This window comes from Pseudonaja textilis, chromosome 2 (assembly GCF_049901715.1).
Source record: "Pseudonaja textilis isolate UNSWEBS1 chromosome 2, rPseTex1.2, whole genome shotgun sequence".
NCBI lineage: Eukaryota > Metazoa > Chordata > Lepidosauria > Squamata > Elapidae > Pseudonaja > Pseudonaja textilis.
Window position 1 is genome coordinate 58679609 of NC_141991.1, and position 16414 is coordinate 58696022.

General features: G+C 41.0%; 1 protein-coding gene across 1 annotated transcript; it reads right to left on the reverse strand.

Moving 5' to 3' along the window:
• Nucleotides 1-3651: 3651 nt before the first annotated feature.
• Nucleotides 3652-14226, reverse strand: DUSP7 (dual specificity phosphatase 7). Its single transcript, XM_026725022.2, has 3 exons — nt 13079-14226; nt 8797-9225; nt 3652-6275 (listed from the first exon to the last, which is right to left on the reverse strand). Exons 1-3 carry the CDS (start codon nt 13491-13493, stop codon nt 5968-5970), a joined length of 1152 nt encoding a protein of 383 aa, XP_026580807.1. The 5' UTR covers nt 13494-14226; the 3' UTR covers nt 3652-5967.
• Between the last annotated feature and the right edge of the window lie 2188 nt (nt 14227-16414).

A 16414-nucleotide genomic window follows, 5' to 3' on the forward strand; every position in this document is an offset into this window, starting at 1 on the left:
TTATCTGCTCCAGACTTCCCATTGTAACCTATGGTTAGGATTGGAAAGAATTGTTCAGAGTGGGAATTGTATCTCAGTATCTATGAATGATGAGGAAACAGGCTACAATAACATCACAGTGACTTTCCATAAGTATTAACACAGGCAGAATTGTTGGAATCCTACAATAGTCTAAGGCATAGTGTGGTCTGTCTGGTTTGGGTTTAATATGTTGGGTGAGTCCAGCATCGTGGTTTGTAAACTGTGTAATTTAAGGTATAAAATAGGTGCATGCTCAGGCAATTACTGTTTAGCTAATAAAAAAAAAGTTGGCACACTGTATAAACCAGGCCTTTATAAACATATCCCATTTAGAGATATTTTCTTACTTTTCTTTTGAAGAAATTCTCACACTGAGATTTTCTCCATGGAAAGATACTTAACCCAACCAGGGAACAAACATGCCCTAGCAGCAACTGTTTTTGTGCTGAGCTCCCATGATGTTTCCTTTATGTTCTCTACAACCCATAAATAAGACCATCATAAGTTATCCTATAACAGACAGGTTTCTTCTGTGATTCTCTTGTTAATATTGTTTGAAAGAAATCTTCCAGCACTCCTTATGAACATGGATATTTAACAACATGTCTAAGATGGCATGCTACCCTCACCAAGGGCCCTCATTTCAGCCATGAACTACACATTTTCTCTCCACAGCATCTTATATCCATCAACAAAGGAGAGGGAAAGCTTTCTATTTAACTGAGACGTGGAATGGGAACCCACCACATGCCAAAATGGAAATGTCATTCAAACTCAGTAAGTATCATTTCTAGACATTGTGGTCATTGTGGAACACTCTTCAAATATCTTTCACAGCAATGCCATTTTTATCCCACACCGTATTAAGTTTAGTCATGTGTTTTAACTATCCAGTCAGCAGACGATTAAAAATTGTTACAGTGTTGTTCCAGAATTCACAATCGGGTTATTCTGGAAAAAAACCTTTACTTTGCACAACTGAGGCTATTATTATCCTGAATCCTATCCAGGGATGTTTTAAGGGGCAACCGAAAGATCAACAGTAGATAAAGGGAAGACCACAGTCTTACTACTACAGTCTCTCTGAAACATGTATTTATACATATATGTTCTTGAGAATTTTTTTAAGAGCTGTTGCACTGTGTATGTCAGTTTCCCTCAATTTCACAACTTTTTTGAAGTATGTTCCAAAACTCTCTAGAAACATAATGGCTGAACATTTTGAGAGTTACAATCCCACCAGATTTGGAGAATGACAGATCTAAGGACTTGGTATACAGTTCCTCCTCCAGATAAATTAATTTTGTCCACATTATTTAAAAATATGTATGTACATTAAGGTTTCTTTGATGAAGGCAGACCAAGTTCTCACCTGGCCAGCTTCAAATATTGAAGTAAAGGTCCATCTCAATATAAGATAGAAGACAAATGTTAAATACTATGATTTATGGTTGAGCACATTGTACACATTCAGCCAATTATAGCATATTTAATAGTACACTTTAATGACTCAGTGAGATTTTCCTTCTGTATTCTTGTTAATTTTGCAAAATTATTTCTTTATATCATTAATATCCCCCTTTTCTTCAACAGACTTGAGCAGCAAAACTACCAAAATTATATACTATGAAACTATAAATCCTTCCATTCTGCACCATTCAATCAGAACTGAAGAAGCTTCTTTGGATGAGAAACAAAACCTCTTCAAGGAAAAACAAAGAAAGTCCAATTTCCTTTTGAAAAAGCACCTTTGGGACTTCTATGAAACTACATACCATATTTGTAGTTTCATAGTAATATATTATCTCAAAATTCCCAATTTAATCTTTAAATTGATTAGGTTTACTTCTGGAGCTAAACATTTTACAACAGAATCTTTGGCAAGCATGCTTCCTTTCTTCTTAGTTCTACCACGCAGCCAATTAAACCCTATTATTCTATCCTCTGTATCAATTTTCTGCTCCTTCCTAACAGATTGGTTTCTTTTTCTTAAATGTAACCCTGAAGGTGGCTATTGTAATGACAACTGATTTTTGGATTGCTGCTTGTAAATCTAACTAAGGAAACTGCCATTGAAAAAGCCAGATCTGTGGTGCCAGACATCTGGTGAGGCAATTTTTATTTACTCAACTGCGTTTGTATCCTACTCTTTCATTAATAAGTTTCCTGAAAGAGCTTACAAAGACAATCCCTGCCCTCCTACTTAACAAATTATGATGTGACACAAAAGAAATGGGTAGAGAAATGGATGGAAATAGGATTAGGATTAGGTTTTTAGGCACATTTCAGACAGTGGAAAGTTGGCAGATTTTTATCAGTCAGTTGAAGCCCTGAGCATCAGCAATGAGCCAAAATTCTTCTCACCAGCTGGGCAAACAGTGAGCTTCTTCAGTGCTTGTGTAAAGCACACTTAAGCAAATAAGCAGTGACTGTTAAGCATACTCTTGGGTCACCTAACTCCAGACAAAAATATTGGCTCTCTCATCCATTAGCCCACAAGCAGTCAAAGCCTTCAGTTATACAGTCTGGACACTTTGGGTTAAGACCTCCATTTTGTTGATGGCTTATGTGGGTTGATCTGCTATTGTCATTGGATGGGACCCTTCTACTGCACAAATCCATCCATTCTGCACTATTCAGTCATAAAATATCAGTGTAAGATGGAGGGGGACAGTTTAGAAAGATACCATAACGTAGCAAATATTTTTCCTTTTGCTATTTTATAAGAATTTTCAGAAAAAGAAATGTCAAAAGAGTCCTCCTTAATTTAGCACACACTCTTCCATGGTTTCTTAGCTGAGGGAGAGATAGGGTGGAAGTAGGGCAAAAGGAATGGTTTCCAGTCTCATCTTCAGAAATGAGTATCAAAACCTACCACTAAGCACGTTTAATACTCATAGTCTGAATATACACATGGTCTGACAAGTAGAAATTGAAGAGGTACAATTTTTCAAAGTCTAGAAATAGCCACGACTACTATCCAAAGCAGTTTTTAAGCTATAATTTCCAATTGAAATTGTTAGGCAAAGGTTTAGTTGCCTTGTATTCACAGGATTTCTGGCAGGTATGGACCTGTTTATACCAGACTGGTAAACACAAGCTTCTCCTGGGGGTCACCTAATTTCCAGTGACATTCAAACTAAATTTGAAAGTAAAAAGTGAAGTGCCAGACTCATGTCCCCCTCTGATCACTCTACAACTGAGCTCCCCAAGGAACAAAGCTTGACTAGCGAAGATAGCTTTCTAAACATTCAGTTGACTTCGGTACTGAATGTTTCAGACTAAATTTCAGTTTATTTACCAGGAGTTCATCGATATCCATCAGGAAAGTTCTTGTAAGATTGCAATCAAGGGAAACCAGAACCACACTGGTCTTGCCTAGGAAGAGTATTTGGCCAATAAGAATGTTCAGGATGTTCTTTAAGCTTTGGGTTACATCAGAGCCTCTCTCCCCATATCTTACCACAGGCCTTCAAATTAAGCTGTGTGTGTAACCATATACTGCATAAACACTAACAAGCAAAGAGAAATTGGATTGGAGTAATGCGTTAAAGGCAAACAGCATAATGCTTCTTTAAAGAAACAGGAAGCCAAACTGTCTTGGGAAACACTTTACACACAGCAACACTGTTTTTTAAAGAAAAAATAGTATTTATTTGCAATATAAACAAAGTCCCAATATTGGGTTCAGGATATATAGGGTCACTCATTTTTTTCCTTCATTAAACACAGAAAGCAAAAGCTGCCCCTCACTAACAAATTCTCGCAAATACGAAGAGGATGCATTTTTAAGTAGACCACCAATGGCACAGGAAGCCTTTATAGAAACCAGCTTAAGATACAGATGCACTAAAATCCCTGATAAAGAAAACTTCTCCTTGAGGTAAGATGCAGTTAGGAGATTCCTCATCTGCTTGCCCATCCGTGTGTAGTGCTCCACTTTTCCTGCCTAAATGACCCAATAACCCTAACATTGATACATTAAAAAAAAATCATTTCAATATTTTCTTAAAAGCACATACGCACACGCACATACACATCACAGTTCCATGATGTGATAGCATTAAACATTCTTCCATGTGGAGGTTTATTTACTTTTGAAAAACGGATTATTATTATTTTTTTAAAAAAAAATGAATATTTAAGGGGGAGGGGGAAAAAGACTCCGTGGCTTTTAAAAGTTTGAGAGTGAAAGTGGAAAAGGAGGTGGGAAAAAGGAAGGACTACACTGCAGCCAATATTTTTCCATGTCCATTCTGCCCTCCTCCCGAGAAAAAAAATAAGAACCACTTTTCTCTCATCTAGTATAATACATTAATGAGAAATATAGACAAGTCTTCTGGTTATAGAAGGCACAGCAAAGAAGTTCTCCCCAAAAACCTCCAATGGCCTCCATAGTTAACTAGCCTTCCCTCCCTCTCTCACACACACAAACACCTTTTTTTTTTCCTAAGTAGTATAATCCCATGGCTTCCCATGTTTCCTATTTAAAGTACCTTCTGGTTGTACCCAAGTTACCTTCCCAAACTGGTATCCTTCACATACTGGCACCCCAGTTCCCAGAATTGTCAGGCAGCCTTAGACTAAACTAGCCTTGATAGGAAATGTGGACATTGTCATCTTAATCCCTCTGGAAAGTGCCAGGTGAGGGAAGCTGCCTTAGCAAATCTGTGCTCAAGCCTTCTACAACAGCAATATTGTTTGATTTTTTGTTCAACTCCAGGCTGCTCCTTCCATGCAATGTATTTATTTATGTACACACACATATATATATATATATGCACTCGTACATATATATGCACCCATTGTATATAAGAATCAAGTGTGCCAGATAAATGCTAACAACATGAACGGCATTTTCATTGCTTTGAAAGCTGGAGTGATTTCAGGCCAGCTGGTGATGTTAACAGTCAAAAAGGTTGTGCGCTGCAACCAAGAGCCTCCAAGCGTGCTTTTACCAGCTCTGGGTGAAGGTTATATGAGATGTTATCTCAGGTAATATTGAACAGATTGGGGATGGATACAGAATAGGATGGGATGATTTTTTTAAAAAAATCAGATAGCACATTGGTGCTTAGTCACCTTGGCAGAGTCAGTGCAGAAAAGGTTATGAGGGTGAATATGCTGCAGAGGGGCATACTTTACCAACTGGCTCTCATAAATCATGAAAACTCCAGCTAAGATGCTACCCAGGTATAGCAACAGGTCTTTCTTGTGTCTTTTCCGCACCCTACCCCCAGTAACATGCTAGAGAACATATTGAGGCTTTACAGAGTGTGCAAAATGCATTTGGTCAATAGAAACATTTGAATTTTTTTCCTCTTTTTCTCTCTCTTATATCTAAAAAACATAAAATTGAACACAAACAGAATAAAATACTGGTTTTGCAACCTGGTCTGTACAAACAGTCAGGAACGTACATATTGAAAAAGAGCTTGAACCCAAGAAAGAGTATAATATTACCTCTTTTTTAAAAAAAAAAGTAAACTGGGATGTAAAACAACAGTCTCAAGCCAACACTTATTGGTCAAGTTTGCTAAGTGCATGAGTCTTCTTTACTTTCCACACCAAGCCAACCCACACTGATCCAGTAATACGTTGGTGTGTGTGTGTGTGTTACATGTGCATGAGTTTACTGTATCAGTCTCTACCCACAATTAGAAAAGAGTTATTGCCAGTAACAGCTGCAGTCAGAATGTCAGGCCATCCGCCACATGAAATAATTCCGGTGAATGAGAAGTAACTCTTCCGAACCATTTGGATTTGCATCCAAATACTAATAAATGGTGCACACCTTTTCAATTAAGCAGCAACTAGGTAGATCGGCTTGGAGAAACCAGTTGTTTCAAAGCTGACTGGGGAAAAAAAAAACTTTTCCCGTTAATGAATTTGAAATGCTCAAGAGAAGCTATTCAAGGCTTGACGTTCCCCCCAATGAAATCTCCTTCATGTGGACTCCAATGTGTTCAGCTGAAACAAGTTGTGATTGGTTGGGGTGGTAAAATACAGCTGGTCCCCAGGCGAGCGGTTGTCACATGGACTGTTGAGTCCCAAAGTTCTTTCAAAGTCCAGAAGTTGTCCCATAAAGTTGAAATTGGGGGAGATGTTGGACTTTTTCCTTTTCACAAAATCGTAGGCATCGTTCAGAGACAAATTGAGCTTTTGCATTAAATAGGCCACAGTTACTGTTACAGACCTGCTAATGCCAGCAAGGCAGTGGACCAGAATGCCACACTTCTTGGAACGGGCCTCATCTGCAACAGGAAGGAACATGTGAGATTTCTGAACAACAAAAAGGGAAAGGTGGTGGTGGGGGGGGTGTTTAAAGCAAGGGTAGAATTAGGGAAATTTAACTTAGATTAAAACTTATAATAAATGCACTTTTAATTAAGCAGTTTTTCTTCAAAGTTCAATGTTCCCTTGAGTCTCACATGCTGCCTAGATGCAAAGACAATCAGATTGGTGTAATCAGGACAGTTAAATATTAGTTCATGCTGTCTTGCCACATAAAGATGTAAGCAACTGATATAATTGGAGATGATAAAGAAACAAGCCAGACGTATCTTGAGAAGAATGACAGAAGTTACAACAATAGTTTTGCATCCAAAGTTCCTGGAACCTTATTAAAGACACAACTTACTTAATCCTTGTTTCTGTTTAATATTAATCAGCATTTGGCTGGCTGACTTACAACTAGTTAAGTTGACAAATGTTGCCATATGAAAAAAAAAAGTACTATAAAGGAAAGAACTTGAGTGAATTGTTTGTTTTTCCCAAATAAACCCAACCAGGTTCAAATGGATGTTAAAGGTCTAAATTTTGTTTAAAGTCTTTACAAGAAATACAATTTTTTTTTTCATTACATGTTTCGTTACATTCAAGCAGATAATCTCCTACTTAAGGGTGAACCGTTTTTACAGGCTAAAGTAACTGAAGAATGTTAATTATGATGTCTACACATAACAAATACTACATCCCAATCCTAAATATAGTTATCTGATATCTTTACAATAAAGTAAGGATAAGACTGCAACTCCATGCATGTTTCTCTGTGTTTAGCTTCAGGCAACTGTACCTAACATTTATTTTAGCTCAGGCAACAGGTCTTCCTGTTGTTTTCCTTTGCATATCTCAAATCTACTCTGAAGGACCCCAGAACAGATGGAGAGTAATTAACAATATATTCTACTGATGGGACATCATTGATACAATATATTCTTACACACATTGTTGATTTCAACATGACTATGAAAGGACACATGTTGAGGGATGGATTTTATGACTGGAAAAAAATTGTAATTTAGCTAAAGAACAGACTGAGAGTTCATAAACGCTATGACACCGAAGAAAATTTAAGGAATGAACTTGTTTCATTTCATATCATGGTCCAAGACATTAATCAGTGCCAGACCACTCAGCATTGACTTCTAAATGAAAAAGTTTCCCCCAATGTGTGCTAGTGTTCTATTTGAACACATTTTTTTCTATTTTAATCCGTAATCATTTCCTGTTCTAAAAACCAAATTGTGGTTTGCATAGGAGAGGATGTTTTGACTAAGCTAGTATCTAAATACCACATTCCACAAACAGCCCTTTAAGCAAATGCAAAACTTTTGATCAACTGACATAATACAGAAGCAAAGACCAGCTTGTATTTCTCTGGAAATCAGTATCTAAGCCTCCACTTTCTATAAAAATATGAATTTAGAATATATGGAATATCAGGAAGAATACAACTTTGATTTATTTACATTTAACAACTGACTCAAGCGTATGTTGCTGCTACAGCAAGAGCCCGGGGCTGGCCAGTGGCTACATTATTTGTAGCATATGTAATGTGGCAGATAAAACTGCAGTACAATTGCAATTTCAAAAACGAAATGGGCCAGAAATACTGAAGGGGAATACTCAATTTTTAAAATAAAACTCTCACATTTTAGATTTCTGCTTCAATGTTGGAGCCAATAACACCTACAGTAATACTATCTGGTTCACACGAAAATGCCCTCAGGTAACTTTTACATGTTAATGAACCAGTATATGTACCAAGACTAATTTTAATGATCAAATGGTAAATGCATAGGGGTGTGTTTTGTTTCTGTGAGCCAGAGCCAAGTTTTCTTCTGTGATTTTAGAGCTGTTCTGAGAACTTTTGAGGTTATTTAATGTGAACACAAAGAAATGGTGGCAACTTTGGTAGGACACAAAGATTCCAGTGGTGTATACTTAGCAACATGGAGAGATTCCAGGACGTAGGAAGGTGAAGAAGGAAGCTATTCTCTTCTCCTAGGCAACTCAAAGTCTAATCAGGAATCATGGGACCACGCTGACCATATAAGCTCCAACATTTAACATGAGTAAAAAACCAAGACATTGGGTTGGAATGGATTTTTGCTTGAAATATATTATTTGGGGGGAGGAATATGTGAAGCTCATTTGTGCAAAGCTGAACCTCTAAAACAGAAATCAAAAGCCTTACTCAATTCATTCCCTGTAATCTATTCCAAATATTATCATTTCTAAGTCACTGAAGTCAGGTGGAGAATAATCTTCTGGCTTTAACTGGAATGAAGCCTGCGGCCAAACTGAGTTATATTTAAAGCATATAAATGCTGGCACACGTACCAGTACCTACTAACTCACACATGCCAAATCTAAACTTAGATAAATGAATTCTATAGCAAGCAGATAGTAGTAAGAGCAGAAAATAGCTAGATTATGATAGAACATTACTCAAAAGGGCTGTGACGTCAACAACAGGGTGCCCACACCTACCAATGAAAGCGATGGCTTCAGGAAAGAACTGGGAGAGATTCTGACTCCAGTGATCCGAGATGGGAATCTGTTTGTACTTGAACTCTCCGTCATGCTCGAACATGTTGGGAAGATTGGGAGTGACGTTCAGAATGTACTTGATGCCGTATTTGCCCAAGACATCCAAGTTGCTGGAATCTTTGGCACAACCCAGATACAAATAGGGAAGAATCTGGACAGGAAACGCCGGCTGGTTGTTTGGGATTGGGCTCCCATCAGACTCGGTGGCACTGCTGGGTTCCCGGTCAGATTCTCCATCAGAGCAATCAGAGCTTATCCTGAGTCCACCCAGACCAAGGACTGAGGCAGGAGGAGAGTTGGCCGGAGAAGAACTGTCAAAATTGGTTTCACAATGCTCTGAGTATTCGGTCTGAAATTTATTAAATCCACCTGTGGGAGGTGAAGAGAAGATATGCTTTAATGCCATGTTTCTTAAAAGTCTGTGAGGTCTTAGAAATTTGCTCTTTAAATATAACCTCCCTAAACCATGATTGTGGATTTAAAGAAATTAATTTTATGCTGTAAGATACCACTTTTCCAAGGAGGCCCAGGAGATTCCATGAATATGAAATCAATCTTAAAACTAAAGATTGACAACACACAAATATATACATTTAACAGCAAGAGAGCTGGAGTCACATTGGGGGCCCCCAAAAGAAGTATTGCTTGTAGAAATAAGAAGCTTAAGGCAATTTGAAGTTTAAAATCACGTGGATTTATTTCAGTTAACTGTGTATAAGGCTACTACCTGATTTTCTCAACCTCTGCCATAGTAATCTCGGCTGCCAATTCACTAAAACAGGCCTGGCCTGTTCCTCTATTTTAAACAGCAGCCTAATAATATGCAGTCCTCTAATCAGAAAGTTTTTATACCATGGAGACAAGTGTTATCTCACTGTCTGCAGATCACATGAAGCAGAAGACAGTAAAATGTTAGGAACCCTAAAGGTTGTGGTACCAATATAGCAAGAACTTTTAACAATTTTACAGACATTTCCTTAAAACCCTATTATACAGCACTTACTGTAATTTGTTGCCAAGTAAAAATGTTTAGAATTACATTTTAAGTGTCACTAATTTAACTGAATCATGTTGCCAGAGTCTCCCATTTTGTTTTGTCTCGAGCTTAACCTTTCCCAAAACTGTGTCACAGCATTTTAATTAAAGATAGAGACTTATCGGATTAATAGATGGGTTTTATATTTTAAAAGTTGATACATCACGTTGCTTCTTCATCCCAACTTGCTAAGGAAGTCTTTGATGCAACCTGCATCACATCAAAGCCCAATTTGAATGACTGCAACCTTAAAAGAATGACAAAATGCAGAATCCCTAATACAGAGTCCACTTCAGTTGTCTTCTTGCACCTACTACCCATATGTTTACATCCTGTCTAAGGAAGAATTTGGAGAACTCAAAAATGGGAATGTTATTTGGAGGTTTGGATCTATTCCTTAACAACTAGTTTTTGCATGGAGAAAAGGAAGCAATTAAAGTAGGAAGGATAAAAGGAAGTATTCAATCATTCAACTGGCATTCTTTAAGAAAAAGTGGACAACCAAACTGAGGAAGCATATAGACACACTCTTACTTTTTGATTTAAAAGAAAAAGTATTAAAATAAAGATTTCCTAAGTTTGGAATTAAAAGTTATTCTATTTTTGAGGAGCTTCTGTGTTCTTAGAACTCTGTAGGAGGCAGAAATTCAGCAGCTGTAGTTTTTTCAAGACTATTCAGTTATAATAAGATGCTTCCCCTGCTAAATTACCTAGTACATATTTACAGAAGTCCTGTTGAAAAAGGTGACGAACCTGAGAATAAGAGGTTTCAAGTTTACCTATCAAGGATGTTTAAAGACACAGATTAGAGGGAATTGGTTTAGCTTTAAATAGGAAAGTAATATATTAAAAATAATAGGTATATAGAAGCCACTCTGTTTCTGAAGAATTTGAGACAGGAATGGAAACTTCATTTGTTAACAAAATTGCAATATGTGAATATTCTTTGCACTCCGCTAAATAGCTAACCATATAGTTATGATCACATAATCAAAAAGAGCTACATATATAGAAATGTACACAAAGAATATTTATCTACATTCAATGTTGTACATACATGGAACCTGAAATTGTCTTCTGAATCTTTAATAGGCATCCAAGCAACACTTTACAAATCAGTACCATTATAAAAGACCTAGAGATATTTAAATGGCCTGGCACAGTTGGAATAAAGTCACCAAACAGAGTTCAGCTGTATTCATGAACAGGAAGGGGAGAATCAGGTTTCTTTTTCCCCCTCCTGAAAAAGAAAAGACAATATGAAACAGCCATTTTGGAATTTTAACTAGAAACATTTCCCATTCAGGCTCTCTTCTAAATCAGAAAAGGAAAGGAAAAGAGAAAATTATCAGCTTAACTCCTCAATATTTCCTGTTAAAAAGGCTAGTTTAAAGGAACTGGGATTGTCAAGAGGAAAGATGGTGGTATTAGTACAGCACTTGGGCTAAATAATTTTAAAAACATACCTTACATGTACCAAGAAAGATACTGAAGGAGGAAAATTGGGGCAATGCACAGGAAAGCTTTCATTAAACTGCTTGCAAATACATACATATACGAATATACATACATACATACAGGAAGAGATCTCCTATCCTAAGAACAATTTCTTCCTTCTGCACTATTTAGTACTTCCTTTCCCTTGAGCTATTTGGAAATCTGCAATTTTAATTTTACTTACACAGTACAGACAGATGGACAATTTTGGCTCAGTATCACTTTCTATTTCTGCCTCAATCCTGCCACCAAGTGATCATGCTGGTATGTGTCCTGGGAAAAGGCAATTATCCTTACCTTGGCACTCAGAGTAACTGTATCACAATGCTTCCAGGGGAGGAGAGTGTTTTAGAAAAGCTGAATGGGGAGTTTAATGAATTAAGGTCTTCATTCAAAATGAACTTCAGGGAGGAATGGAGGCAGAGCTCAATGCAATGCAGCAAAAGGCCAGATACATCATCTAGCTCAAGCAAGTGGCTCAAAGGCAAAGGCTGATCTACCAAGTCGGGGCCTTCAAAGACACAGAAGAGGAAGCAGGGCGCAAGACACAACAGATTAATCTGCCAAATAAATTTCAATTAAAAAGCAGAATGGCAAACTGCCTGCAGTGAATAATGCCTCCTCTCTCTAAGGTTATTTACAGGCTCCTTCTCTGCATATCACCAAAACAGTATAGTGGAGCAAATGGGACCATTGCATAAAAGTTAGGCTGGCAGTCAGACAAGGGGTAGAACAAGCTATTCCTTGCTGTCAGCTCTTCCCTCCCCATCTGTGGAGGGAAGAGCCGCTAAAGGGCACCAAGACAGGAGGGGAAAGGAAAACATGTAGATGGCTGGAAAGGCAAGGAGGCAAGAGCCCTCCAGAACTTCCGAATGGCTTGTCTATTCTGACTCATAGGAACTGTAGTCCAACACAGGGCCACCTAGTCTCCCTCTCCTTTTAAAAACGAAGGTTACTAAGGTAGCTGATAGAGGAAAGGAGCAAGGTAAAGCCTAGAGTAAACAATCACCACCTAAGGTTGGCTTGAAGCCGGCTTTCCTGGACTTTTCCCATTCATAGTTATGGAAGAATCTCGCCAGAATTTCTCCTTCGGGAGAGCATGATGTCTCCCAGGAGAGTTTTTTTTGGGCGCAGGGGCGTCATTTTCCCGTTCCTACCGAAGTGGGAGGGGAGAGAGAAAACTGAACCAAGACCAGAGAGGCCCAGAGGCCAGTACCTGCGTGTACAGTACTCAAGCACATGCAACCATTTTGCAAAACAACACTTAATCAAACCGGCGATGAAAGCAAAAGCAACATCCTGCTCCGCCGAATCCAAAGGAAGGAAAGACACGCGCTCTTTTCGAAGTCCTTCGCCTGTTTTGTTTTGGGCTTGTTTTTTTTTTTTTTAATGCCGACGTTCAGCCTTTCTATCTTTTCTGCGGGAAAAAAACCTCCGGTAAAGGGCAGCAAAACAACTAAGATTGGGAAACAGGGAATACGTGATAGGAGGACAGAGGGAAATGGAGAGATAAGAACAAATAGCGAGATTGGGGCCGGGGGGTTAGGTTGCGATTAGGCGGGAATTTTTGCTCCGGCTGGGGAGTCGCAGCCTCCTGCCCGGCTGATCTAATAAAGGGAGGACGAAGGAAATATAAAGCTCCCCAATCCCGTGTCAGGAGGTCTGAGAGCGACCCCCTTCCTCATTTACCTTTCAAGTAGTACGCCTTGCAGCCGTCGTCTCGGAGTTTTTGTAGCAAAAGGCCGAGGACTGAGGTGGGGGCCCCGCCGTCCTGCTGCCACTCAGCCGTGGATTCGTCGTAGAGCAGGACGGTGTCCGCCTTGCAGCGCTTGACGAAGCGTTCCTTGTCCTCGTTGTTGGGGATGATGGAGCGGATGGGCAGATTACCTTTCTTGAGGCGCCGGAGCATCAGGCCCGGGATAGCCAAGTTGATGGCGGTCTCGATATGCGAGGACTCGTAGAGCTCGTGGGGCCGGCAGTCGAGCAGCAGCAGCGAGCTGCCCCCGCTCGATTCCAGCTCCTCCTGCAGCCACTCCACGCTCTTCCACGGCATCGCTGCAGCCATGGGAGCCCGGGGGTCGCTGCCCCAGATATGATTTTTCATGAGGATCGCACAACAAGGGGACGAGGAGCGAAGGAGCGAGCGGGGACGGAGGAGAGAGCAGAGGGACGCGCGCGTCCAAAGCCAATCACTCTCGGAGGAAGGGGGTGGGGTGGAGAAAGAAGCGTTCCGTCGCCGTCCCCAAAACCCACCCAGAAGGAAATTGAACAAAAGGAACGGGGGGAGGCGTCCCGAAGCGGCGATCGCCTGGAGGGTCGCGCTCCCGGCCGTTTCCAAAGGCTCGGCGTTGCGCTGCTTCGCCCGCGGCTAGGCTGCTGCTTCCCCTTCCACTTGCCAACCGAGAGACAGAAGCGGGAGGTGCGGGCGAGAGCGAATCCCTCCGGACTCCTTTGGGAGGAAGATCCTGCGGAGCTATGGATTGCCAGGCGCCGCTGGCAGCCGGCCCTCCTTTGGAAAAAGCTACCGTTCTTTGGTCGGATTTAGGCGGCTGAGCTGCTGCTGCTCCAATGCCCCCTCCCGCTCCATCGTGGATCCAGCCTGACAGTCTCAATTAAAAAGAGGCTTCGCCATCAGAGCGGCGTGTCGTGCTTGAGGAGGCGGGCCCTGCGAGGGAGGGAAAGCGCCAGCGAGCCAGGCTGGCCCCGCTTAAAGGAGAAGCGGCCTCCGGAGTGTTGCAATCCAGTTTGTCAAGCCCCGAGGTTTCCCTCCTCCGCGTCAGGCTATACGACTTGGCGCTCTTGGAAGCATTTTGCTTATTTCCTCCTCCTCCCCCCGCCCCCCCGCTTTTCCAGAGCCTGTTTGGTTCAATGGAGGGATTTAAATAACGAGCCCGCTTGACCTGCCTCCTTTTTGGGGGTGGGGAGAGGCCGCTGCCCGAGTGAAAATTATCGCTCAAGCCGCCGACGAAGTTTTTTTCAATGATCTTGTGAAGAGTTCGGGCAGGACGGTTTTCGGGAGGGAAATGCACAATTGCCGATTAGGATTCATAGTTTAATTGTCGGTGCCAACCTTTTTGTTTTTAATCCTTTTGAAAAGTCAAGTTGCCTCCATGAAAAAAAGAGATAGACAGGGAACAAACCTAAAGCTCTCATACTGATCAAAAAGCCTTCTAGGTTCCTAAGAAAAAAGTTGGCCCATCAAACTACCCCCTCCCCCCCCAAAAATGGAAACGTTCCTGACATTTTTATCGCTGGGGGAGGAGTTCTTGTAAGATTCAAAATATCCAGGCCGCGAAATAAAACTTTTCTATTGCTTTTTTAGCCTCTATTCCCCCCCACCTTCAACTGTACAACAAAAATCCGCACTAGCGCTACCTAGCACCGCATAGCGGTCGTCCGGAGTTTAGCAGAGCAGATTTTCTAACCCCAATCTACAAACGACTCAGGTTTGTTTGGTTTTTTCCGACGCGGACCCACAAAGTAATTACCTTTTAATTTAGGGTGGCGTAAATTACCCAGTCCTTTGATTAGTTTGGGGGTTTAGTGGATCGCGCTACTTCAGGAAAACTGGATCACTTTAGTAAAGCATGGTGATGCAGCCACAGGGTGGCCCACTTCCCGAGAAAGGGCATAAGTATTCCGTGGACCAACTGCAATATTTTGTGGCTATGGAAAAACAAACAAGGCGGACCATCCAGTTGTAAGATTGCCACATGCAAAATGCGACGCACGCAGCGTATGGCAGCAGAGCTGTGCGACCCATAATAAACGGATTCTAAAGCTGATTGGATCTAAAAAAGCTTAGATTTGCACGATGAATTCCTGACTGACAAAACGCCTTGCAGCATGATCCTTTTTAAAAAAAAAATCTTCTTGGAGTTTGGCATTTTATAAACCGCTCAAAGAGAAGGGGCTGAAATACGACGGAGAGGGAGGCGGGGCTTTTAGAATCTTGTGTATCAACCCGCCGAAACGCGGGAAGAGAGGATGCGTAGAAAGAAATGAATGGGGTGCTAGAGATGGAAGGGATTTGCATGTCTCCAATTAGCTTGCGCAGAAGTCAGGCGTTTGTGTACTCTCCTTAAACGTGCGGTATTGTGATGGAAATGGAAGCGTTCCTTCTCTTTCCTCTTGCTGTTCTCGAACGCCTCCCATAACAATGTTTTAGATGAGAGGCGCAATGCAAGTAGGCAAAAGTGCAGCAAAAGGCGTGGTGTAAAGACACTTGCAAACTTACTAGAAAGATTTGAGCTAGCCTGTCCTGTTTCCGACAGAGAGGTGGAGTCGCAGCTTCTTTGTCCCGGGGTAATCTGATTCTTGCCGTAACTAACTTTGTGACTCATTCATTCAGTTTACATTCCATATCTTTGACCGGTGAAAAAGCCAGCCTCGAGGCAGCAAAATCAGACTTGATTTGAGGGGTTTATTTCCTGCCTGTTCCGTTAGTTGCTTGGACGGGACATTGGAAACATTTGAGATCTTGCATAAACGCTAATTTGTCATATTTTGATTGCTCCTAATAAAAGTGTTGCTCATATTTAGAATTTACCTTTATTTCTCCATAGCAAACTTACATATACTTGTACTTTACATATTTATTTATTTATTTTCTACTTAGGTATGTGACAAATGGATAAAAAGTATCTCTTTGTGATCTATGGAAGAGTTACCACATAGTTTAGAGGTATATTCAGGGGTGGGCTGCTGGGGGTCCACAGGGGTTCGAGAGAGCCCTTAGCTAAGATTCTGTGCACTTCGGAAAACCCCCAAATCCCAATCCTGACTGGCCCTGCCCTCCCTCCCAGGAGTTGCCACACCACAATACCAGTGGTGGTATTCAGCTGGGTTGCACCACATCAGGCGAACCGGTAGCAAAGAATTGGCGTGGGTCGCCGAACCGGTAGTAAGTTCTGGTTGGCCACGCCCCCCGACCCGGTTGCCGCTGGCTCGCTTGCCCCTCCCGCCCAATGCTCACTTACCCCGCCCGCCTGATGCTGATCCCTTAAGGTATTTCTTTTTTTTGTC

Excerpts from the sequence above, each read along its gene's own strand:
- DUSP7 (XM_026725022.2), bottom strand. The coding sequence starts at position 13,493 with ATGAAAAATCATATCTGGGGCAGCGACCCCCGGGCTCCCATGGCTGCA. Across the intron at positions 9,226-13,078 it reads CAAGGCGTACTACTTGAAAG|GTGGATTTAATAAATTTCAG; the intron begins GTAAATGAGGAA and ends CACCTCCCACAG. Across the intron at positions 6,276-8,796 it reads TGAAGCCATCGCTTTCATTG|ATGAGGCCCGTTCCAAGAAG; the intron begins GTAGGTGTGGGC and ends TTCCTGTTGCAG.